Source organism: Pleuronectes platessa, chromosome 3 (genome assembly GCF_947347685.1).
Source record: "Pleuronectes platessa chromosome 3, fPlePla1.1, whole genome shotgun sequence".
Classification (NCBI taxonomy): Eukaryota; Metazoa; Chordata; class Actinopteri; order Pleuronectiformes; family Pleuronectidae; genus Pleuronectes; species Pleuronectes platessa.
In genome coordinates, this window is record NC_070628.1 from 4,937,364 (window position 1) to 4,961,690 (window position 24,327).

Below are 24,327 nucleotides of genomic sequence, written 5' to 3' on the forward strand. Positions count from 1 at the left end.
TTCACCATTGGCACCGGCTGTTATGAGTCTTTTTCTTTTTCTTGTGTTCCTCACCTCGGTTTGAATCCTGGAGAAGTTTCCTCTGTTGCTGTGTCTTAATGGAGCATTTTAAGTGGAGATTGTGGGAGTGGCGTTTTCATGTTGTTAAGTTTAACTGAACTGACGTTGAACTGTCTTTTATTCGTCAGAGATCATCAAAGCTTTGTTATGTGATGAATGATTTCTTTAATATTTCTTGTCTGAATCATGGAGTGGACACAGTGTTAGAGTGTTAATCTGTTGTGCTAGGTTCACGTCCCTGTCAGTGGTTGCAGATATGAGAACTTTCTATTTTACAGAATAAACAATGCACTTACCTACCTGTCTACCTATTTACCAATCTACCTACGTACTCCTACATACATTCCTTCATACCTAACTACCTTCCTCCTGTTACTCATGTTATCTACTTCCTTCAAATATGGTTTAATTTTTAAAATGTTCAGTATTTTTCTACAACTTCACATAAACAAAACGCATGCTATGTGGTTGTATTCAGGGAATATCGCTTTTACAAGACTAGACATTTGTGCAGCAATTCATTCAATATAAATTTGTCTCAGTGCTTCCCAGTATAGTCTTTAGTGCAGAGTAAATGTGAACCAGATTGGTGGGAGGTCCGGTACTTAACTGTACACCCCCTCCAGTTAAGCTAACTCTCTGTCATCATGACTATGACTTAACAAAGCACAAGGGCCCAGTGTTTTCTCCTCCCCTGACAGAAGTTAAATAAAGCATTCTCTCTGGGCCTTTATGAACAGACGGGTGGGACGGGCGGTGGGAGTGGTGGTGGTTGGGGGCCGCATCCCATATAGGTAAATGCTGGCATATTTGAGATGGTAATCCTGGATAAATCTGCAGTTGGCCGATGACCAAACATTCATGCGCAGCACAATAGGATTTGGCAGCTGTCCAGTCAAGGACTTACTCTGGGTTTTTAGGGTGAAATCCATTCGGACTTTTTTGGAAAAGGCTTTAATAATTAATGTTGGCTGGACTGAAAAGAGAAGGGGAGGGTAAAGTGTATAGAGTTTTTTTTTCCACCATGTGCTTGTGTGGTGGTTTCATGAATTAATTCGGGGATAGCCCTCAACCACCACCCTGCTGGTAAAAGTTTTTATCCCTCACTGGATTAACTTTTACTGCCTCTCTGTCTTTTAAACCCTTTCTATTGCTGCTGGTATCTCTGGCAGCCTATTAGACTGTTATATTTTCATCTGATTCTATTCCCACTGCTGGCATTCCCCTCTCCCACAGGACAGCCTGTTAGGTGGGAAAGCCGCTGACTGTACCAGACTCTGCTGATGTGCTCCCGAGCAAGGTCACCAGAACCCAGCACGGTGCATTCTGTCTGCTGCCAGGAAAAGAACTGGAAGAGATGTGATACAACAAACTTTTCCCTGGCTTGTTATAAATAAACTCTATAAAATATCTACTCCACTTAGAAAGTTATAGGAGAAAAAGGGGGAGATGGTAGAAGGATTGTTTTGGGTTGAAAGGAGCTTCAAAGTGGTGTTTTTCAGAAAATCCACAGAATATAGAAAATATATAAATAAAATCCAAAATGCAAACTCAAGTTGAGTCAGAAGTTTCATATGATGATAAATATTGTTTGCGTAGATAAGATCAAAAATATGTGTACACATTTTATCTTATTTTTGGCATAATCAAAACTCTTTGACGTCCCCAAGTTAATCAGTTTATTTCCCAACAAAAGCTACATCGCCAATCGCTTTCTATTTACTATTGCAGCAAATTAACTCTTACTATTTTTACAGTAGTTGTGTATCCAACTTTCACATCAGTAGCTGAGCTGGTTGATCTTGACCCGTGTACTGAGGCTTCAGTCCTCTGCAGGTTCGGGTCTCTCATAGCAAAGAGTGAGACAGGATTTACTCAATGTTACTTTTACTTTTCGCTTCTGACTGTGTCCCGTCTGCTCACATGGAGTAGGTCGACCTATACTGCAGTCAGCCACCAGGGGGCAACAAAGACACTTTTGGCTTCACTTTTGCAGAGCTGTCATGACATTCATCTGTATTTACTTTTTACTGAGCCGCTTTCTGGTTTAACCAGGGAAAAACTAGAAAATGTTACCGTGGATTTTAGTTTCTCTTCTCTGTCCACAACAAGAAAGACAACAGAAGCAACAGAAGAAACAAAGAACGACTGGAATGTTTCAGAGGAGAAGCTGCTGCCAGGAGGACGTGACAGCGTCATGGCACGAGTGTCACCATTCAAGACCCGAATCGGTTCTGACCCATTTCACCTCCACTATTCCGGTTCTTTGTGTGTGTGTGTGTGTGTGTGTGTGTGTGTGTATGTGTGTGTGTGTGAGTGTGTGTGTGTGTGTTGGGCACACTGAGGCCGTTCTGGGGAGGTGGAGGGAGAGAGACGGGTGGATTTCTGTTGTGATGGTATTAGCCTCTGTCAGGCTAAATGGGCTTTAATTGGGGGAGTGTTTGGTGCAACACAGGCGGGATTTTCCACACACACACACACACACACACACACACACACACACACATACACAGTCACACACACACAGTCGCCTCCTTTCATCTAGAATAGGCTTCATCTGCTCTCACTGTTTATTTTATTGAGTTTTCCCTCCTTCTTCTCTTCCTACTTTCCCTTCTCTCCATTTCTCTTCGTTTCTTTGTCCTCACAGGAACCTGCAACAATTTGAAATATCCATGAGCGGTCATATTAAGGGCACTGGATAAGTAGATGTGAATGAGAACGTGAGACAGACTGAATGTGTACGTGCTTGTTTGAACGCTTGAGGCTGGATTTCCAGATTCCAGCGCTGCTTTGTGAAGCTTTAGCTCAGGGACGTTTTTTTTACATTCCCTCAACAATTTACTTTACTATGGGACATGCAGGTTGATTGAAGACTCTACATTGACTGTAGGTGTTAGTGTGAATGGTTGTTTGTCCAGCAGCCTGTCCAGGGTGCCCCCCGCCTCTAATCTAACGTCACCTGGGATTGGCCTCATTCTCCCTCGTTACCCTGAAAAAGGATGAGCTGTGTCATTAAAGGAAGGATGGATGTTTTTCGTAACAAAACATGTTGCATCCATCCTGTTGCTGTTCCGTTTGTTCTTGAGGTTCCTCTTAGTAAACGGTTTGAAAAGCTTTTGTAAATGATGGGTTTTTAGTTTGAGGAACCCTTGACCTTGTGTGTAGTGCACACCCACCCGTCTCTCTTTGTCTCAGGGTGGTCAGTCTCCGGTCTGGACACTCATTAATGAGCTTTATTACACAGCAATTAAACACTGACAGGGCCACTAATCCACACACACACACACACACATACACACACACACACACACACACACACACACACACACACACACACATACAATAAATCTAAGGAGAAGTTGGATGAGCAACTGATTCACAAATGTTTTTAGGGAGGTTATGAATTAACCTACACTAACCTACAATTTTAATTTCTCTCAAATAACGGTTAAAAACAAGGAGATTATTTTGTATACATACAAATACAAACATTCAGCGAAAGGATTTATGTTTCTTGTATTTTTTCATAAAATCCACTGTCATTTTACTAATTCATGGATTGCAACTTTTATTTTATGGTTAATAGTTTTAATAAGGAATTGTACCAAGTGTAAATCTCAGTTATATTTAATATAGAAAATAAACAAAAATCTGTAAATGAATACATTTAACAGCTGAAATAACTTCTTTGACACTAAAAGAGTTCTCAGACTCATTCCTGATGTACTAGATTTTAGTTTATTATCATCATCATCAGTTTATTAGTATATCAGTGTACTAATATAACCTTTTTTTAAACATTTATTTATTTATTACAAAAGTAAATTAGTGAATTATATTACGTGTGTGTGTGTTTCTGTGTGTGTGTTGATCTATTCTGCTAAGCGCGTTCACTGCGGTGCCTCGGGGACGCGCACAGCTATATCCTATGACTGGAGTGTCCTGACTTCATTCACTCAGATCCCACGACCACAGGGAGCGCACACCAGACTCCTCTGGGCTTTTAGGAGCCAATCTTTCTTCTGTTATGGTTCTTTCGTGCCTCCTCCACCTGGAACTGCAAACTGGGAATTTCGCGTGAAAGGATTTTTTATAAATTCGGATGATTTGATGACACATTTCGAAGATGCTGAGCTGCAGGACGCACAGAGTGTGATTTAACACGAGCTGCACTGAGGAGAGCATGATGGATACTGCCGGATGTGTGAATGTAGAAGAAAAGTTTTCGTTCTTCCACCGGACACCTGTTCTTTAGAAGCCAGACCCAAGAGAAGCTGGACATCAACTTGACCTGGATCAGATTTGATGGTTTCATGAGCTTCATGTTCCAGACGACTTGTTTTCATATTCCTTTGATAAGAAACCTCTATCTCTCTTTTCGGGGACTGCAGGAGAAGAGTCATCTTGAATCTGCCTCATCTACATTTCACTCAGGAGTTTAAAGATCATTCAAGTCTTATACGTCCCTGGTTCGCTCTTTTCACTGACACTGTGGTGGTGGCCTGTTCTCCCGAGGGATGGTTGTGGGCTCCCGAGCCCAGGGAGCGACCGCCCGGCTCCTGCAGTGGACCCCCGCCTCGTCCTGGTGCCTATGCAGCGGACCTGAGAGGAGATGAGAGCCGAGATCTTCCACCTCCTCGCCGGCTGCCTCTGCCTGATGCGCGCCGCTGCTGCTGCTGAGGTAAAGTAATAGTTTTTACTTATTTGTTGAAAATAGAACAGAAACAAAACACTGATGGCGGCACATGCAACAGAAAGAAGTCACGTCTGCGCAATTACGCACGTTTCCTCTTCCATTGGCGCAGTTTTTTGGCATCAGCTCTATCCATTCATTTTGTGATAACACAGGGGCTGTAACGGAGGGTTGCTGATCAGTGATCAGTGACCTTTTTACGCACGAAGACGCACCCTTCATGATCCACACCCCAGTAACACATGGACTTTCTCCCCGCAGGAGTCTCCTCTCCCCCGGGAGCTGTTGGAGCGGCTCTCCCGCAGCGACATCCGCAGCATCAGCGACCTCCAGCGGCTGCTCGAGTTAGACTCCGTAGGTAAATCGCTTCATTCAACTCCCTCACTGACCAGGGCTGGATTACTGAGCCTATACCGAGCAAAGGGGGCGGAAGAACGATCAGTTCATAGGCTCTTAGTGTTTAATGGTAATCCACGAGCAGCACAATGAACACATACACACTCAGCTGTTTTTCCAAGTAAAGCCTGGTGATGAAAATGTGTGTGTGTGTGAACTCAAATCCAAATTTTTGAACCAGAAGTTGAATGAAAATCCTCTTTGCATGTCATCAACAGCTGCCGGACAGAAGTAAGAGTAGTGCAGGTCAATGCAAAGTTACTTCAGACTCATGTGGTGGTCGGAGCTGCAGCCCCCCCTCCCCGTCTGCTCCTTGACACGACTCTGAATCGAGGTATTAGCTGCATCTGGTTCAGTGCACAGTGAGAGGATGCTGGCCGCTCATCTCATTACTGGGATGCCTCAGTGGATGTTGCCAGGAGACCAGCAGCCCGTCTCTGCTCTTTACACCCTCCATGAACTCCGAGGTGTCAGGCCCTGCTAATCAGAATCTGAGAATGCGTGGTTGGATAAGACGTTTGATTTTATGCTTAAAATCCAGGTTATTGGGTATATTTCTCAGCTTCCGCTCAGCCTATCAAAACAGTTGTGGTATAAGGTATTTGAATAGCTTTTATAAGTTAAAATATTAACACCTTTGAAGTTTCTAGTCTTGTTTTTGTATGGATGTCTGCATTAGAAACATGGTGTTGAGTTTTAAAGCTGAGCACTCGTGGGCATGGAGGGTACCACTTCAGGACATTGCACAACACAAAGGAAGTGGAAGGGTTAAGAGGTGAATTGGGTAAGGGCCCAGGTCCTTCTTCAAAAGAGCATGATGTTTATTTAGTTAATTATGGTTTCATTTAGAGTCCAATAGGCTGTGGGGGTGTAAGTGCTCTGTGATTGACAGCCAATACCATCCAATGGGTACAGGTGTAGGTGTGCATGCATTGTCATTGAGATCTCAGTTAGGCTCCACCCTCCCCGTTCCTCCAGATATAGTTACTTATGGTTTCAATAAACCAATAAGGTTCTGGAGGTGGTTGACACTTGTTATTGGACTAATCTTTTCTGTCAGAGGACATAAATTCCTTCAAACAACTTACACAAAACAGTATTTTTGACAAAGTAAAAGTTTCCATATCAATGTTCTTATTCACACCAGGAAATCAGGTCTCATGTATCATGTAGAACATGTTTCCTTTTGTAAAAACATTTTTCCTCTTAAAAACTCAACTGTAACATCTTGTTCCTCCTTTCCATGGCATCTCGGCTTCAAGCTGCGACTGAGATATGTAAAGAGGAACAAACGCACTTTTAAAAACACCCCGAGAGAAAAGTAACTACACATTACACAAAAGTAAATTGGCTACAAGTCTAAACAACTCCAGTGTTTTCCTTCGGTAAACACAGCAGATGCCAGTTCTCATTATCCAGGTGATAAATCAGAGCAGATTGAATCAGTGAGAAGAGACAGGAGCAAATAACCGCTGAATAAAACAGGATTAATTGCATCTACGCCTTGAGTCAGACTCTGCATTTCTGCCAGGGAAACTTCTCCTGCGCTCTGAGCATCTCGCTGCCTGTGAAAAACACTTGATTCATTTTTTTAACGTCTGCTGCTCAGAGCGGTGCCACCATTAATCCTGGCATCATTGAGATGCAAATGTCGAGTGTGACGGCTCCCCGGCCCGGGGGGGGGGGGGTCAAGTGGCTCACTTCATTATGCTGTTGTCATCCTGCCCATTATTGGTTTGAGAGCAGGGCTCGCTGGAAGGCTGCTCTGTCGCTATGTATAATTCATGCTCAAATTCCTGCATGGCAGGGCGAGCGAGAGACACACACACTGAAAGCGAGAGAGAGAGAGAGAGAGGGGAGATGTTGGTGGTGGAACTTTGTTGTGTTGCCGAAGCACATTGTGTGTACACAGGCAGGCGTGTGCGTGTGTGTGACTGCTTTCACACACATTGCTGTAAGAGAGATGGGCACACACACACACACACATACACACACACAAACACACACAAACAAAGCTAAACAATAAGAGGGTGGTGTGGTATTCAAATCAAATTAAAAGAGTCCTGCCATAACCTCATTTACTTGATGTTGATTTTCCCCTGCAGTCCCACACAGAAACGCACACACACACGCACGCACACACGCACACACATACACACAAGCACGCTCAGTCACCGCACACACAGAGCTTCAACAGTAAGGAAGGTTTTGCTCATGGCCATTCTCAACCGACCTACATTCTGACCCTCACTTGTGATCCTGAGCTCTGGGTCTTAACTAAAAGAACACCTTCATGGATACAAGTGGTGAAAACAGTTTTTCTCTATGGGGTGACGGAGCTCAGCCTTAAAGACAGGCTCAGGAGTCTGGACGTCCAGTGGGAGCTCAGATTAGAGCTGCTGCTCCTTAATGTTGAAAGGGACCAGTTGAGTTGAACTGGCCATGTGCAACTGGGAGGAGACCCCGAGGTAGTCTCAGAACTCGGAGCTGGAGAGAGGGATGTCTGGAACTTAGCCGGAACACAACCATGACCTGACCTCGGAACAGTGGAAGACGATGGTTGGATGGATCCTCTATGTATTTTGTTTTGGGCAGATAAAAGATTAAGTTGAAGAAAGACACTAAGAACAATAGAATATTCTCTCCAGGCTGAACTTGCCAATTTGCACAGCGTACGACTTCTGAGTCTTGACCTCAGACTAACAATCCTGTCTGATTGTGTGGATTTCATGTAGAATCAAACATTCACACGTGAAAAGACTCAACAGACAGAATCCAATAATAGGTGAACTCACAACAAAGTCTGGTCCGGTTCTCCAGACAAAGAATCTCAGACAGAAACTCAGTCTGTAGCTGAAGTCCCTTAAATCAGCGTCTTTGCTTTTCTAAAGAGATTTAACTTCTGGTCCGCCTCAGAGTTGTGCGGACCTCAGGATGAACTCCCGCTGCACGTATTCCTTTCTTTATGTGTATTAGATTTAAATTGAATCTGATACACACACTAACACACAGAAGACCTGTAACTCAGTTAGAGTAACCAGGTTAGGCTGCTAGTCTGATGAGGGGAGACTTGAAAGACGTCCGTCACAAACAACTTACTGCAGCATGTGAACGTTTTTCTCTTTTCTCTTTGTTTGTTGTTGGTCTGTGGTTCAGTCGTTGAGATATTTCACTCTTGAAAATCAGGGTTTTGATGTTGATGGTTAGATAAGAGGAGTTTTAACGTTTAATGTGAACCCCTGACCTTCTTTTAGTCTTAATTAGATTAAATAAACTAGTCTAATGAAGAAATAGCCAAGTGTTTTTTCCCCCCATAGCCGGTGTCGGTGTGTTTGACTGGAGGATCTGGGAATATTTGTGAATGGCGATGTTAAACAGTGAGATTGTGTGTGTGTGACCTCTGAATGTGTGTTGTTTTGTCTCTGTCCAGAGAACGAGGTGATCGAGGAGACCAAACACAACTACCACAAGGACTTCTCCCACAGCTTCCTCGACCTGAAGAGTGCACACACGCACACCAGACACAGGCGGAGCACTGGTAAGACACACACACACACACTCACAAAAACATGTGCATAAACAAAGACACACACAAACACACAAAGCAAAGAGTTTGTTTTCATCCAGATCGATGAATTATTTTCTGGGAAATAAATGTCAACACGGCCCTTTAGCACAATGTTAAAGGAGGACACAACCTTCTTGGTCACGTTTTTCTATATAACCTTTGACCTCTGTGTTGCCCTCCAGTGGTGGAGGAGGCCTTGCCAGCCGGCTGCAAAGTGCGGACGACGATCTATGAGATCCCCCGGAGCCAGGTGGACCCCACCTCGGCCAACTTCATCATCTGGCCGCCCTGCGTGGAGGTGAAGCGCTGCACCGGCTGCTGCAACACCAGCAACATGAGGTGTCAGGCAGCTCGCAAGCACCACCGCACGGTCAAGGTAGGAATTATGTGTGTCCGCTCTATTTAGACATTTAGAAAAACACCTTTTGTTTGTTGTGTTTAAGTGGCTCCAACCCCAAAAACAAAAACTTACAAAACCAATAGTGCCCTGTAAACACACACAGCTACTTACTGGAGGTACACTACACACCTGCCAAAAACAATTACTGCCGCTAGCTTAGCCATTGTGTCGGGGTTTGTGTGTGTGATTGTGTGTGTGTGTGTGTGTGCTGCTGACTGAGAGGCTGGCAGTGAGTCTATCAAGAGCATAATAGCTTCCTTTTGATCTCTGCCAAAGCTGAGAATAAGACTAAACCCAACTGGTTCACAGTCACACCCTGCCAACTGGACTCAGACCCAAGGTGTGTGTGTGTGCGTGTGTGTGTGTGTGTGTGGATTCACTATCAGTGTCACTAGTGCTTCGCCCATTCTAAACCTGCCTGTTTGTAATGGGTTGTTTGTTTCGGTCTGTGATGATGCTGGTTGCAAAGCTGCTGTACACAAAGAGCCGTTCACCTGTTTATTCAAAGTTCAGACAGAGAGGAAAATAAAAGATGGAGAAATGAGAACAGGTGTTTGTGTGTAGCCAGAGGTGGAGAGGAAGGGGAGGAAGAGGAGCAGATCTGATTCCCTGGGCTCTGACCTGATGAGACACAATCTAAGATGAAAGCACTCGTCCTTTGTACTGCTCACAGAGGAAATCAAAACTAAAGTCACTCACATGTGTTGAGATCCAGCGCTCAGAGGGTCACGGCTGCAGGGTGGACTCGAACACGTCCAGAGGGGATATGGTAGAGCGGAGGTTTATCTGCTCTGCGTCCATGTGTGAGACGGAGAGAAAGATAACATAGTGAGGGGAGCAGGTGAGAGTCTGAACTGAATCTGAGGCGGTGGGATGAGGGATAACGATGGATCGAAGCAAGATGCGGCTTCACTGTCCTGCCCGTGTGAATGTTGGTTGGAGTTAAACAAGTGGATTGGTTCAGCATCAGTCTGGTATCAGAGCCTGAAATGAAGGATCTTGGTTTATCAGTATTAACATGTATCAGCAAGTGTGTTTTATAAAATCGGTTGTGTTACCTGGATAATACTTGTATCTTAATGACCAGGTAAAGATCCAGTTTGTGCAGAATGTTCAGATAATCACACACTGTCGTCCCTGTTTGAATAATGACTTCATCTCCTCTGTTTCTATCAAAGCTGTTTTGCTTCTACCTTCGAGTGCAGCTGTGGTAAAAAGTTTAAACTGTCAGATTATAGGTGTCAGATCTTATCCTCTCAGCACTGATGGGTGCTTCAGCAGCGCAGCTCCTCACCTGAGCTGAACCTCCTCGGCTGCTTTGTTTTCAGTCTCTGCTCATCGGAGTCTGTTCAGACTTGAAGCAGAGTCATTGTGCAATCACACTCTGATCTCTACTCCTTTGCCTCCTTATCTGTGATGTGAGAGCATTAAGTGTGTTATTGTTCTGTTATGTTCATGCTTATGAGTTTCTGTCGCAATATCAAAAACACATGCTACATGATACACCTCATGCAGTGTGTTCCAACAGTCCTGAAACGAATCCTCCCTTCGTGAAGACTGAAATGTTCAGTTCAATGATTTTGTTTCTGAATGTTAAGACACTTATGAGGATTTTAAGAGAAGAGGTTAATAAGAAGGTGCTGATATGCTGCAGTCAATACCTTCAAATCAATATCTTAAGTTCAGGGTGAATTCATGGATTCTATCAGCCATAGATATCGAACTAGCATTTCAACAACTCCAGAAAACGCTGCACGTTCAATTGTGATTTCGAAAATACTTTTTCATTTCCTGCATCTGACTCTCTTTCTCTCTCTCTCTCTCTCTCTCTCTCTCTCTCTCGCTCTCCCCCCCCCCACCGTCTCTATCTCTCTCTCTCTTAGGTAGCGAAGGTGGAGTACGTGCGGAAGCGGCCGAAGTTGAGGGAGGTGCAGGTGAAGCTGGAGGATCATCTGGCCTGTATGTGCACCAGCAAACGCCACATCAACCCAAACTCAGATAACGGTGAGTGCACAGCTGTGTGTCTGTGTGTGTGTGTGTGTGTGTGTGTGTGTGTGTGTGTGTGTGTGTGTGTGTCGGCCCATTGCACATCTGAAGGTTGTTCCTGTCTGAATGTGTCTACTGACACCAGAAGAGCTGATAAGATATTTGAGGTATTTACTGTGTTTTTCCTCTTTGCCTCAATTAGTCCTCCCTCAGGGCAACACCCCCTCACACACAAACACACACACACACCCTCACACACACACACACACACACACCCACACACACTAACACAAACACATACACATTCCCAAACCCTCCTTATTATCCAGCTCTCTCTCGTGGACTAGATCCAACAACCGGCTGCAGGATTTATAAAACGCTTGTTCCCAGTTCCAACAGGTAGTGAAACCACACTGAGTGAGGTTTGGATTCATAAATTGCTTTGTGTGTGTTTGTTAATCGTTGTGTGTCATGATTATAAACTAAAAACAAACAAACACAGATCTGATCCCAGGACTCAAACATTTTCACAAAGACCTCGAGTCAGAATGCCTCAGTATCACGTCCTCTTACCTTATAAGTATCAGGATGATGTCATGATGTCACGTGATCTAAAAACACCATCAACTGATCACTTCATTACCTCATGTGCACAAAGAGAAAAAGTATCGACTAGAATGAGACTCGGTGCAAATCCCCTCTTATGAATCCACATTTTAATCCACTAGATCCATAAAATCTCTCGATCTGGATCCATCCATTTGCACACACTCATAAATATCAATCCCCTAAACATGCCTGATTATTAATAGATCCATCCAGGTGTTGGAAAATGCCTTCTCACAACATCGAAGTGGAAAAAGATCCTGGATCCAAATCAATTACAAACTAGTTGAAGTAACAGAGTTATCAAATCATTCCAACACTCAGTTCCTCTGGTTTTGATTGTCATTGAGGCAAACTGCATGAAATTGGGAATATGTAGCTCAACTCCAAAGGGGAAGGGAAATCCCAGTTTATTGAATGAATGTTAGCTTGTGTATTTCTTTCCTGTCTGTCATCAACACCCCCATTAGAGTTTTCCCTTGGGGCTGACAGGAGAAATGGGTTGAGTGAATAGAGATGACTTCATCCCCCTGTTCTTTCTTTCAACAGGCATCAGGTGAAGAGAGACGGATGAATGAAGGAGTGGAGAAGAGAAAAATGGACGCCGGCCTGAAGCAGAACACAAAGACAAGCACCTTTTGCCTCTAGCATCTTCACCACCTGGCAGCAGGGGACTGAACCATTCCATGGAATATACAACCTGATCTCTGTGGAGGTTTGATGGAGAAACTCTGAACCTCAACTCGACCTGACCGGACACAGCTGAGAGCATCAATCTGTCTCACACAGGAAGGAATCAGAAACATGGAGAGAGGGTTCTCCACCCTTTGATTCCTCGACGGAGAGAAGACGAGATTAGAAACTGGAAGCGCGGAGCCACGCAGCAGAGGAGAGGTGGCTTCTGGGATACCGGAGGACTTAATGTCTGCGTCTTGAGTATAAACCGCTCAGTGACTGGGATTATAAACTGGGTGGAATCCTTTTTCTAGAGACAGAGACTGGGATTAGATTTTGTACTCAAAGATTTACAACACACACGCACACGCATATACACACAATATATCCTCTTATTTTTTATAACCTCTGATTTTCTATGGCTGTCTGTTTCTATTGAGTGATTTTATCACAGAATGGAGGGACACAGATCCTCCTCACATGTTACTGATACTAATAAACTATTTATATGAAAACACAAATCGGAGTATTGATCGTTAAAAAAAAACAGCTTTGTCATAAAAGGCTTGTGTGACTGACGGATTTAAGAAGAGAAACTGAACTGCTGTGTGTGTGTGTATCTATGTGTGTGTGTGTGTGTGAGAGAGAGAGATAGAGATTATCTGCAGGATCATAATACCCGAAGCTAAAACCCCTGTGAATTTCTAATTGAGAACAACACAAGTGTAAAACCGGACTAAAGGAAAGAGGTGGAGTCACTGGTGACAGGTGATTTTCTCTCAAAGTCAAACTTAATAAAAACAAATTTAAAATGATAAATAAAACCAACCTAGCTCGGTAAATCCACACTTTATAACAGTTTCAGTGCTTAACGCAACAAAATCCTGTGTGTCGACCAGGTGCTTCGCTAAGTTAGCCGTGTTCCTCCCTCCCTTCTTCTTCTGCTCTTGGTTTATTGGCGGCACACAACACAACAAGGCGCAGACCGCCACCAGTTGAGGTTGGAGGCCAGTCTTACTTGCTGCCAGAGCCATGTAGCTAAAAATGCAGAGGTGCCCGAGATCTTAGTTGTGATTCGGACCGGTTGTTGTCGGCCATGTAGGAACCGGTGCCTGATGTGGGCAGACTTTGGGCTTTTTAACTTTGCAGAACTTTTAAATTCACAGTAAAGCACACAACACAAAAACCCTCACGTCTCCTTTTAATTTGGATCCAGATTGGAATAAACGGGATTGGATCCAGGGATTTCTTTTCACATTCTTCAACATGGCAACAGTTGGGTAATAAAGTGGTTTTATGGTTGAGGTTATGAAATGCAGTGGCCTAATGATTGTTAATGACTCTATAACCTGAAGCAGAGGATGATTAGCAGTGGTTTAAAGTAAAATGGTCTCAATAAATTGTTTTTATTTCACTCAGAACCACGAGTCTCCTCAGTGAAGTCTCACGACACTGCATCTACCAGACAAACACAAGTAACAGATGCGAGGAACTTGGAGATTTGTTCTTGACCATAAACCCATTGGCCTTCATGCAGAGCTTTCAACTGCATCTCATTGGCTTCATCCAGAGTCACATGCTCAGGTGTCTTTAACGTCCGGATGCATTCGCCAACATCAACTTGTCCGATTGTAAAATGTCTACATAAAACTGCTTTGTTTCCTTTCTGCAAAAAGTAAAATGGGATTTACGTCAAAACAACAACACTGGTTTTGGGGGAAAGCAGCCAACCAGTAAACAGCTAAATAAAGAGAGGACTGTGTTTTCTTCTCTCGTGGTGAAGACATGATGGTTTCTCTCTTGCTGTCGTCCAAACCTGAAGCCACGAGTCGGCTCCATCCCCTGCTGGCGTCCCACAGACCTGCTGTTTAGACTGTTACGCTGCGGCCGCGGCCTCAAGCGGCTCCGTGTGATTCAGACGTTAAACACTTACCGGGGACAAGCTCCGACAGGCGACTGGACGCGTAACAAACTGCGGACAAAACAAATGTTTGTTGGTTGTGGCGTGGAAAGGGCCGACGAGGCAGACAGTCGGCTGACTCGCTGCAGGCTTGAGGTGGCTTTGCATAACCGGCGTGCTGCTCTTGGACGAGCTGGTGTAAACCATGTCGGAGACGTCGGCCAGCCCTGAAACCAGAGTGGGTCTTTTTTTTTTTTCTTTTTCAAATTACATAAATTTCATAATTGCGTGAGCTGCACAAAGACAACACTGTGTCCGGAGCCTCTGGGTTTTGGTTCCGTGTGTGAAAGACGCTGCAGTTTCGTCAGGATTCAGCAGAAAATAACCAACGTGTGCATTTGTGAACAACCCAGTCTCATCAGAAAATGTTCAATGGTAACGTTGGTCCACTTGGACCGACGTTACCATCTCACAATCTGGCCTCTCAGATTGTGAGATGGTAACATTTAGTCCTCCCATTGTTTTGCATTGGCGTGTTCTCACGTCACGTGACTCTCAAGCTCCCGTCTGTGGAGAGGAAAACATGGCGGAGATTCCTTGTTTTTTCAGATAAAAATATAATTTTGTAACTTAGTTTGGGCACAAAAATACATTCTGACACCATTTCTAGCGAGAAATGTGGTCTTTGCTTCCACAGTCTTCAGCCAGTTCGTGCTTATGATAAATATTTTAATAGTTATCACGCATGTTTTTATCGTTGCTATGATGGTTGCCATGGCACCACGGGCGCAGCTTGGTGTTTAAATCACAGTCCCTGCGTGGTGTCCTTCAGTGATCGTGAATGTTATTCATGTTATATAATAGTAATATTTGAGGCTAGATTACATCTCTAATGAGAAGGATCATGCGAGTCTGTTTATACCGAGGCCGGCCCGAGTGCGCGACCGGCCCGAGTCCGCGAGCCGAGCGGCCGCTCGCGGCCCGAGCGGCGCGAGCGGACATGACGTGTGGCTGTCGTAAAAACCCTATTTGTAAACAACCAGCCCTTTAACTCGGGGCTGCGTCATAAACACGGCGCGCTTGGAAGACCACGATGTCATCTTCCTTCTGTCAGGTAAGTAGTTTATTGTTTTTAAAGATCGTTACGATCTAGGTTTACAGTCCGAGTGCGGAGAGAGTCCGTCAATCCACACTATGGACGCTGTTCATCAGCTAATACGCCATTGTTAGCCACATGCTTCAGCCCACGGTAGCCTGTGCTACCTGGGAGGTGAATACATGGTTGTTGAAAGCAGTTCAAGACTCTTAGCTCATCATTGAGGGACGCTACAATATAAATATAAACATGAATTTGATTTATGAATGCTTTAGATTAATAAGGAGTGTATTTGTCTACCATTACTCCACAATATCAGGTCAATTTGGTTTAATGTATAGTATGCACTATGACAATAATGTTTCCATGTTATGGAGTTGCGATTCATTTTATAAAACAATTGCTATGTTCTGTTTTTTAATCAAGGAGGATCCAAGTGAAGCTACAGGAGTTTCATTAACGTCAACAACTTGGACCAAACAGTTTGTTTTGCTTGATGAAGAGCAGGAAGGGCAGCCTGGAGAGAAAGAGAAGCCGGGTTGAGCCCACTACCATCATCCACGTACCACGAGGAAGATGAGGGAGAGAAATGATCCTACCATTAAAGAGGTACTTTTAAGTTACATACCAGAAAAAACATTTTATATAATTTGCCAAATATAAATTTTTATTAAATCCCCAAAGTACACTTGCTGAAATACAAGTTAATATCACACTGAAAGAATTTTGATCAATCATGCTTCCCTGCTGTGATTGTTTAACTAGGAAAACAACATTTTCCACAGGAAGGCAAGTAAATTTAAGGAATACATGTGCAAAGTTTTCCTCTGTTATGTATAATGATGACCCCCATCAAACATAATGTTAGCAATATTTACACCTTTTAATTTACACTGTTTACTTCTGTCTACATGTGTGAATTTGCCTTCATTAGTTTCAGAAAAGAGCGATGATGTATCGGTCAGTGGGTGGCAGCACGAGACTCCGCAAACTAGTCTGTAAGCAAAGCAGACGAAGGCATCGAGGTTGCGGCCTGCCATCATTGTTATTTTGCTTAAGGGACTGAATATGTTTCATGTAGAAATATTAGCATTTCCCTTATATCTACCAAAACTGCTTGTTTCACAGACTGCAGTTTTGTTTTGATCCGATGTGGTGTGCAAATACAACCGTATCTGCAATGGGTTGTGGGGCATTAACATTTGTAACTCTAATTTTGTTTTGACAGACTGTGAAAAGAACGTTGAGAACATCACCACTCTACAGGAAGACACAGTCCAGTAATGGGTGTCAGAAGTTCAGTAGTGAACGACAGGTACTGTGGAAAAATATGTGTCATTGTTGTACAATGTCCTTTGACTCTGTTTAAACAAGGTTAACACAAAAAGGTTTGATTGTAAACTGATATCGGTATGAATTCATGTTATTCTCCTCGTCAAAAGAAACAAACAATCCAAATTACCTGCAGAAAGCCCTTGATGGACGCTTCAGCTGCATCGTCAGACTGGTGAGACAGCAAGATGCCAACTTTAATGCCAATTTATTTGTGTAACATTCTGTGACCAAATGTATAGATAACTTTTTGTAGATTGTAAAAATAGATAACCCATTTATTACAAAAAAACTACACTAGAATTATCGCACTGCGTTGTATGACTCCGCTAACCAGAGCAGTGTCCGTCTACATATTTCTACATATTTTCTCTCATATAAATGACACTGTATCTCTTGACAACTGAAACCATAAGATGAGGTCAGTGTGGCCTTGACCTTTTTACTTTAAGACAAATACAAAGTTAGACAATCCGAAAACATGCAGTTATGCCTCCGGCGACTCGCTATTGCAGAGGCATTAAAACCGTAGTGTAGTAGATTGGATTTTATTGGTGTTACATTGGACATCTTGTATGGGTACACCAAAAAATATATTTGGTTTCACATTCTAGATGGCAATAAGCAGAGTCATCAACTCAGGAAAAATATTTCTGTAGAAAAGAAAGCCTTGTATGTGTGTATGTATACATACACACAAACGCACAATTGAGACGTTTTTGTCTTTTATCATATATTCTCAGGCAGTACTGATGCATTTACTGAGAGGGGACGTGAGGGCCTACTCTGCGTGCTCAGAGTTCAAGCCCAGCAGGCTGCAGCGGGCCTGACATATTCTGGAACAGCAGCACAGTCTTTGGATGACTCCTCTGAAGATGAAAACATGGCGAGGTACTTCTCCACTGATGAAGAACTGTGAGGGCTGTGATTAGCTACACTCTCTTGCTACAATGCTACTCATGCTACTCCCTGGCAGCCTTAGGAAGGCATTAGCTTGCTGTGTGGTAGCTGTTAGCTTCAGCATTTTTAGTTTTTAGTGGCCTGTCTGACTTTTATGTTAAAAAAAAATCAGAGGGAACCATCTTCATAATTTAACACTGGTTTGTTTGTGTCCTTCAGTTCTTCTCAAGAGAAGCAGTACAGGTGTGCCTCAGCTCCACGGTCCCTCCTGCAGCCTCCGCTCCTGATGCTAACCTCATGTCTCCATCACACCAAGCAGCAGACCTGGATTGACAGACCTTTCTCCAGAGCTGCCCCCTCCCTCTGAAACCCCCCTCTCCAAAACACTATTTGTGTAGTTTTTAAAGTATTTTTTGCATGAGAATTGTTGATCATAACATTTCCAGCAGATGCCTTAATATAATGTTTGTGCACAATAAATGACATTGATCATAACATAATGGTATTTCCTTGCACTTCTACACCATGATATTGTCAGATAAGATGCTGATTACATTAAAGCAGTGAATGCTCTGCTTTAAGCAACATAAACACACAATGATTCAATGGATCTGAAGTAGAATGGGCACATTACATTCTGTAGAGAATGCCTCAGTTATGGAAGTCAGAAAATAACTTTCTTTATCTGAGGTTCCAGCCATTTATAGTCACAGCAAAGCACACAGGTCTGGTTGTCTAAGTGGCGCCCATATCATTGTTTAAGATGTGTAACATCAAGTTTGTGTTTCAGTGCAAAATTAGTCATTAGTCAAGAGTTCACCATCTTGTTTACACTAAAATTAGGTGACCCAGATGTTTCACAATGCAATCTGATAAGGTCTTATGAGAAACATTCTTAACATTAAAGAAATCAACACAGAGGATAGCAATATCTGTTTGACTTTAATCAGTAGCTGGTAATGGGCAGCCTGACTTATTCAAACACATTAATACTACAATGAATGAGGCAGGGCCTTCTATCAGAAATCAACTATATCGTCACGTTATGTTCTCTTGAGCACATGGAAATTACCTTCAGCTTCCACTTACTGTCACCTGAACCATACTGTTATTTCTGTATCTACAGTGACTTTTAGGAAAACATATACTAGAGGGCAATGTATAAACATTAATACATCTTATTTATATAGAGCTTTTCAAGAAGTGCAAGTACTAAACTGAGGGAAAGCTAATACAAACAATATATATATATCTTATTTCCATGTGCCAGGACAGCCTCACACTTGGATATAAACCAATTTTAGAATACATTTGCTTATACTGGAGATCTTTTAAATTAATGTCCCAGAAATTATTTCTGATGGAAAACCCCTGCCTTATTCATTGTAGTATTAATGTGTTTGAATAAGTCAGGCCGCTGATTATCAGCTACAGATTAAAGTCAAACAGATATTGCTATCCTCTGTGTTGATTTCTTTAATGTTAAGAATGTTTCTCATAGGACCTTATCAGATTGCATTGTGAAACATCTGGGTCACCTAATTTTAGTGTAAACAAGATGGTGAACTCTTGACTAATGACTAATTTTGCACTGAAACACAAACTTGATGTTACACATCTTAAACAATGATATGGGCGCCACTTAGACAACCAGACCTGTGTGCTTTGCTGTGACTATAAATGGCTGGAACCTCAGATAAAGAAAGTTATTTTCTGACTTCCATAACTGAGGCATTCTCTACAGAATGTAATGTGCCCATTCTACTTCAGATCCATTGAATCATTGTGTGTTTATGTTGCTTAAAGCAGAGCATTCACTGCTTTAATGTAATCAGCATCTTATCTGACAATATCATGGTGTAGAAGTGCAAGGAAATACCATTATGTTATGATCAATGTCATTTATTGTGCACAAACATTATATTAAGGCATCTGCTGGAAATGTTATGATCAACAATTCTCATGCAAAAAATACTTTAAAAACTACACAAATAGTGTTTTGGAGAGGGGGGTTTCAGAGGGAGGGGGCAGCTCTGGAGAAAGGTCTGTCAATCCAGGTCTGCTGCTTGGTGTGATGGAGACATGAGGTTAGCATCAGGAGCGGAGGCTGCAGGAGGGACCGTGGAGCTGAGGCACACCTGTACTGCTTCTCTTGAGAAGAACTGAAGGACACAAACAAACCATAGTGTTAAATTATGAAGATGGTTCCCTCTGATTTTTTTTTAACATAAACGTCAGACAGGCCACTAAAAACTAAAAATGCTGAAGCTAACAGCTACCACACAGCAAGCTAATGCCTTCCTAAGGCTGCCAGGGAGTTGCATTGTAGCAAGAGAGTGTAGCTAATCACAGCCCTCACAGTTCTTCATCAGTGGAGAAGTACCTCGCCATGTTTTCATCTTCAGAGGAGTCATCCAAAGACTGTGCTGCTGTTCCAGAATATGTCAGGCCCGCTGCAGCCTGCTGGGCTTGAACTCTGAGCACGCAGAGTAGGCCCTCACGTCCCCTCTCAGTAAATGCATCAGTACTGCCTGAGAATATATGATAAAAGACAAAAACGTCTCAATTGTGCGTTTGTGTGTATGTATACATACACACATACAAGGCTTTCTTTTCTACAGAAATATTTTTCCTGAGTTGATGACTCTGCTTATTGCCATCTAGAATGTGAAACCAAATATATTTTTTGGTGTACCCATACAAGATGTCCAATGTAACACCAATAAAATCCAATCTACTACACTACGGTTTTAATGCCTCTGCAATAGCGAGTCGCCGGAGGCATAACTGCATGTTTTCGGATTGTCTAACTTTGTATTTGTCTTAAAGTAAAAAGGTCAAGGCCACACTGACCTCATCTTATTGTTTCAGTTGTCAAGAGATACAGTGTCATTTATATGAGAGAAAATATGTAGAAATATGTAGACGGACACTGCTCTGGTTAGCGGAGTCATACAACGCAGTGCGATAATTCTAGTGTAGTTTTTTTGTAATAAATGGGTTATCTATTTTTACAATCTACAAAAAGTTATCTATACATTTGGTCACAGAATGTTACACAAATAAATTGGCATTAAAGTTGGCATCTTGCTGTCTCACCAGTCTGACGATGCAGCTGAAGCGTCCATCAAGGGCTTTCTGCAGGTAATTTGGATTGTTTGTTTCTTTTGACGAGGAGAATAACATGAATCCATACCGATATCAGTTTACAATCAAACCTTTTTGTGTTAACCTTGTTTAAACAGAGTCAAAGGACATTGTACAACAATGACACATATTTTTCCACAGTACCTGTCGTTCACTACTGAACTTCTGACACCCATTACTGGACTGTGTCTTCCTGTAGAGTGGTGATGTTCTCAACGTTCTTTTCACAGTCTGTCAAAACAAAATTAGAGTTACAAATGTTAATGCCCCACAACCCATTGCAGATACGGTTGTATTTGCACACCACATCGGATCAAAACAAAACTGCAGTCTGTGAAACAAGCAGTTTTGGTAGATATAAGGGAAATGCTAATATTTCTACATGAAACATATTCAGTCCCTTAAGCAAAATAACAATGATGGCAGGCCGCAACCTCGATGCCTTCGTCTGCTTTGCTTACAGACTAGTTTGCGGAGTCTCGTGCTGCCGCCCACTGACCGATACATCATCGCTCTTTTCTGAAACTAATGAAGGCAAATTCACACATGTAGACAGAAATAAACAGTATAAATTAAAAGGTGTAAATATTGCTAACATTATGTTTGATGGGGGTCATCATTATACATAACAGAGGAAAACTTTGCACATGTATTCCTTAAATTTACTTGCCTTCCTGTGGAAAAAGTTGTTTTCCTAGTTAAACAATCACAGCAGGGAAGCATGATTGATCAAAATTCTTTCAGTGTGATATTAACTTGTATTTCAGCAAGTGTACTTTGGGGATTTAATAAAAATGTATATTTGGCAAATTATATAAAATGTTTTTTCTGGTATGTAACTTAAAAGTACCTCTTTAATGGTAGGATCATTTCTCTCCCTCATCTTCCTCGTGGTACATGGATGATGGTAGTGGGCTCAACCCGGCTTCTCTTTCTCTCCAGGCTGCCCTTCCTGCTCTTCATCAAGCAAAACAAACTGTTTGGTCCAAGTTGTTGACGTTAATGAAACTCCTGTAGCTTCACTTGGATCCTCCTTGATTAAAAAACAGAACATAGCAATTGTTTTATAAAATGAATCGCAACTCCATAACATGGAAACATTATTGTCATAGTGCATACTATACATTAAACCAAATTGACCTGATATTGTGGAGTAATGGTAGACAAATACACTCCTTATTAATCTAAAGCATTCATAAATCAAATTCATGTTTATATTTATATTGTAGCGTCCCTCAATGATGAGCTAAGAGTCTTGAACTGCTTTCAACAACCATGTATTCACCTCCCAGGTAGCACAGGCTACCGTGGGCTGAAGCATGTGGCTAACAATGGCGTATTAGCTGATGAACAGCGTCCATAGTGTGGATTGACGGACTCTCTCCGCACTCGGACTGTAAACCTAGATCGTAACGATCTTTAAAAACAATAAACTACTTACCTGACAGAAGGAAGATGACATCGTGGTCTTCCAAGCGCGCCGTGTTTATGACGCAGCCCCGAGTTAAAGGGCTGGTTGTTTACAAATAGGGTTTTTACGACAGCCACACGTCATGTCCGCTCGCGCACTCGGGCCGCTCGCGCACTCGGGCCGCTCGGCTCGCGCCGCTCGGACCGCTCGGCTCGCGGACTCGGGCCGGTCGCGCACTCGGGCCGGCCTCGGTATAAACAGACTCGCATGATCCTTCTCATTAGAGATGTAATCTAGCCTCAAATATTACTATTATATAACATGAATAACATTCACGATCACTGAAGGACACCACGCAGGGACTGTGATTTAAACACCAAGCTGCGCCCGTGGTGCCATGGCAACCATCATAGCAACGATAAAAACATGCGTGATAACTATTAAAATATTTATCATAAGCACGAACTGGCTGAAGACTGTGGAAGCAAAGACCACATTTCTCGCTAGAAATGGTGTCAGAATGTATTTTTATGCCCAAACTAAGTTACAAAATTATATTTTTATCTGAAAAAACAAGGAATCTCCGCCATGTTTTCCTCTCCACAGACGGGAGCTTGAGAGTCACGTGACGTGAGAACACGCCAATGCAAAACAATGGGAGGACTAAATGTTACCATCTCACAATCTGAGAGGCCAGATTGTGAGATGGTAACGTCGGTCCAAGTGGACCAACGTTGCCATTGAACATTTTCTGATGAGACTGGGTTGTTGTGAAAGGAGGAAAAGAATCGTGAGGGAATGAAGCAGCGAGAGCGTTTTGTTGGAGGGGAACAAAGAGAGGAGACAGATGGGGATAAGACTGTGTGACAGGGACTGAAAGGTGAGAGGGAGGAAATGAAAACAGACAGGATGGTAGCGTGTGTGTGTGTGTGTGTGTGCAGATGAGACACAATGAAAGTGTGTCTTCGTGTGTGGGAGTGGATAACAGTGTGTGTCTGTGTGTGTGTGTGCATGTGTGTGTGTGTGAAACCGAGCCTCCATCTTTCTCTAAAGCTCAGTTAAGCAGATTAACAGCATGCTTGCTAAAAAGCTGAACGCTCCACAGGTCAAATACAACCTGATGGAATCCGGTGGAAAGTCCGACGACAGATCTCAGATCAGATTACTAAACCCTCTGGATTCCTGCACCCCGGCCGATTGAGAAGCTGAAGGTTTTCCTGATTCCGGGTCAGTGGTTTTCACTGGTTTAAACACCTCCAGGTCCTGTTGTTGCTGATTTGGTGTCAGGAATCCTTTTTGTGCATTTTCACACCTATTGTGGTGGAGTCCCCTGTCGCTGTGGGTCTGTCCAACACACACCAGACGACAGCCGCTCTACACAACAAAGACACAATTACCATGACCCTCATTCTGGAACTTTGCACTTTTCATTTGAGTCAGAAGGAAAAGTAACAGGTGTGAAAGGTGCCCAGAGAAAAAGAAAATGAATCTGACCAATAGAGGTTGAAGTGGTCTGAGTTGAGACAGAATCAAATAATGGAAGAAGAAAAAGAAGTGGAAGCAGGAATGTTTTCAGCGTTTGATCAACTGCATAAAACAGAATTTTTATCATCACACTGATTCCAATGTTCACATGTTTAGTGTTGATGGTAACTTGGGTTTTAATTAGTTATTTGATGTAATTAGAAGAAGTGAAACATCGTGATTGACAGCTGAGACCAGGACACAGCTGCATTGTCCTGACTCTCAACTTTAGGCCTTTTGTTGCTTTGTCGACTAGAGTTTGTTGAAGCTAACAAGCTAACTGTGGGCTAACGTTATGCGTAGCCAGAGACACGTAGAGCGTTAAATGTAATGGCTACTAACACGTAAGTTGATGTTTAGGCACAGAAATCTGCATTGTGTTTCAATAGTAGGCCCCATGTTTCAGTACCAACCCCAGCCGAGACACACACTGGTTGTGTATCAGTGGGATGTTGACAAATGACGTCACCAGTGCAAGATGGCAGCTCCCGTATTCGGCACAATTTGGCTTAAAGAACTGGAAGAGGAAGTGCAGACCTGTCATCCATCTTTATCGACAGTCTATCTGTAATACAGATCACAGTTGTCGGCATAATGCAACACACCATGAGCTAATGGACACATTGTGTT

General features: G+C 42.8%; 1 protein-coding gene and 2 long non-coding RNA genes across 5 annotated transcripts; 2 read left to right on the forward strand and 1 right to left on the reverse strand.

Moving 5' to 3' along the window:
* Positions 1-4,001: 4,001 nt before the first annotated feature.
* Positions 4,002-12,908, forward strand: LOC128436795 (platelet-derived growth factor subunit A). The gene is made up of 6 exons (XM_053418651.1): positions 4,002-4,744; positions 5,021-5,114; positions 8,583-8,690; positions 8,903-9,096; positions 11,004-11,124; positions 12,262-12,908. Exons 1-6 carry the CDS (start codon positions 4,676-4,678, stop codon positions 12,270-12,272), a joined length of 597 nt encoding a protein of 198 aa, XP_053274626.1. The 5' UTR covers positions 4,002-4,675; the 3' UTR covers positions 12,273-12,908.
* Positions 12,909-15,281: 2,373 nt separating this feature from the next.
* On the forward strand, positions 15,282-18,047 carry LOC128436877 (uncharacterized). 2 transcript variants are annotated; one of them, XR_008338116.1, is made up of 5 exons: positions 15,282-15,401; positions 15,810-15,992; positions 16,612-16,890; positions 17,459-17,606; positions 17,835-18,047. It is a non-coding gene; the product is annotated as an uncharacterized LOC128436877 (long non-coding RNA). The 2 variants fall into 2 exon arrangements; XR_008338115.1 differs by lacking the exons at positions 17,459-17,606; positions 17,835-18,047 and having other exon boundaries at positions 16,612-17,437.
* Positions 18,048-19,496: 1,449 nt separating this feature from the next.
* LOC128436913 (uncharacterized) lies at positions 19,497-22,319 on the reverse strand. Of its 2 annotated transcripts, XR_008338125.1 has the most exons (6): positions 22,204-22,319; positions 21,613-21,795; positions 20,907-20,993; positions 20,715-20,779; positions 19,999-20,146; positions 19,497-19,777 (listed from the first exon to the last, which is right to left on the reverse strand). It is a non-coding gene; the product is annotated as an uncharacterized LOC128436913 (long non-coding RNA). The 2 variants fall into 2 exon arrangements; XR_008338126.1 differs by lacking the exon at positions 20,715-20,779.
* Between the last annotated feature and the right edge of the window lie 2,008 nt (positions 22,320-24,327).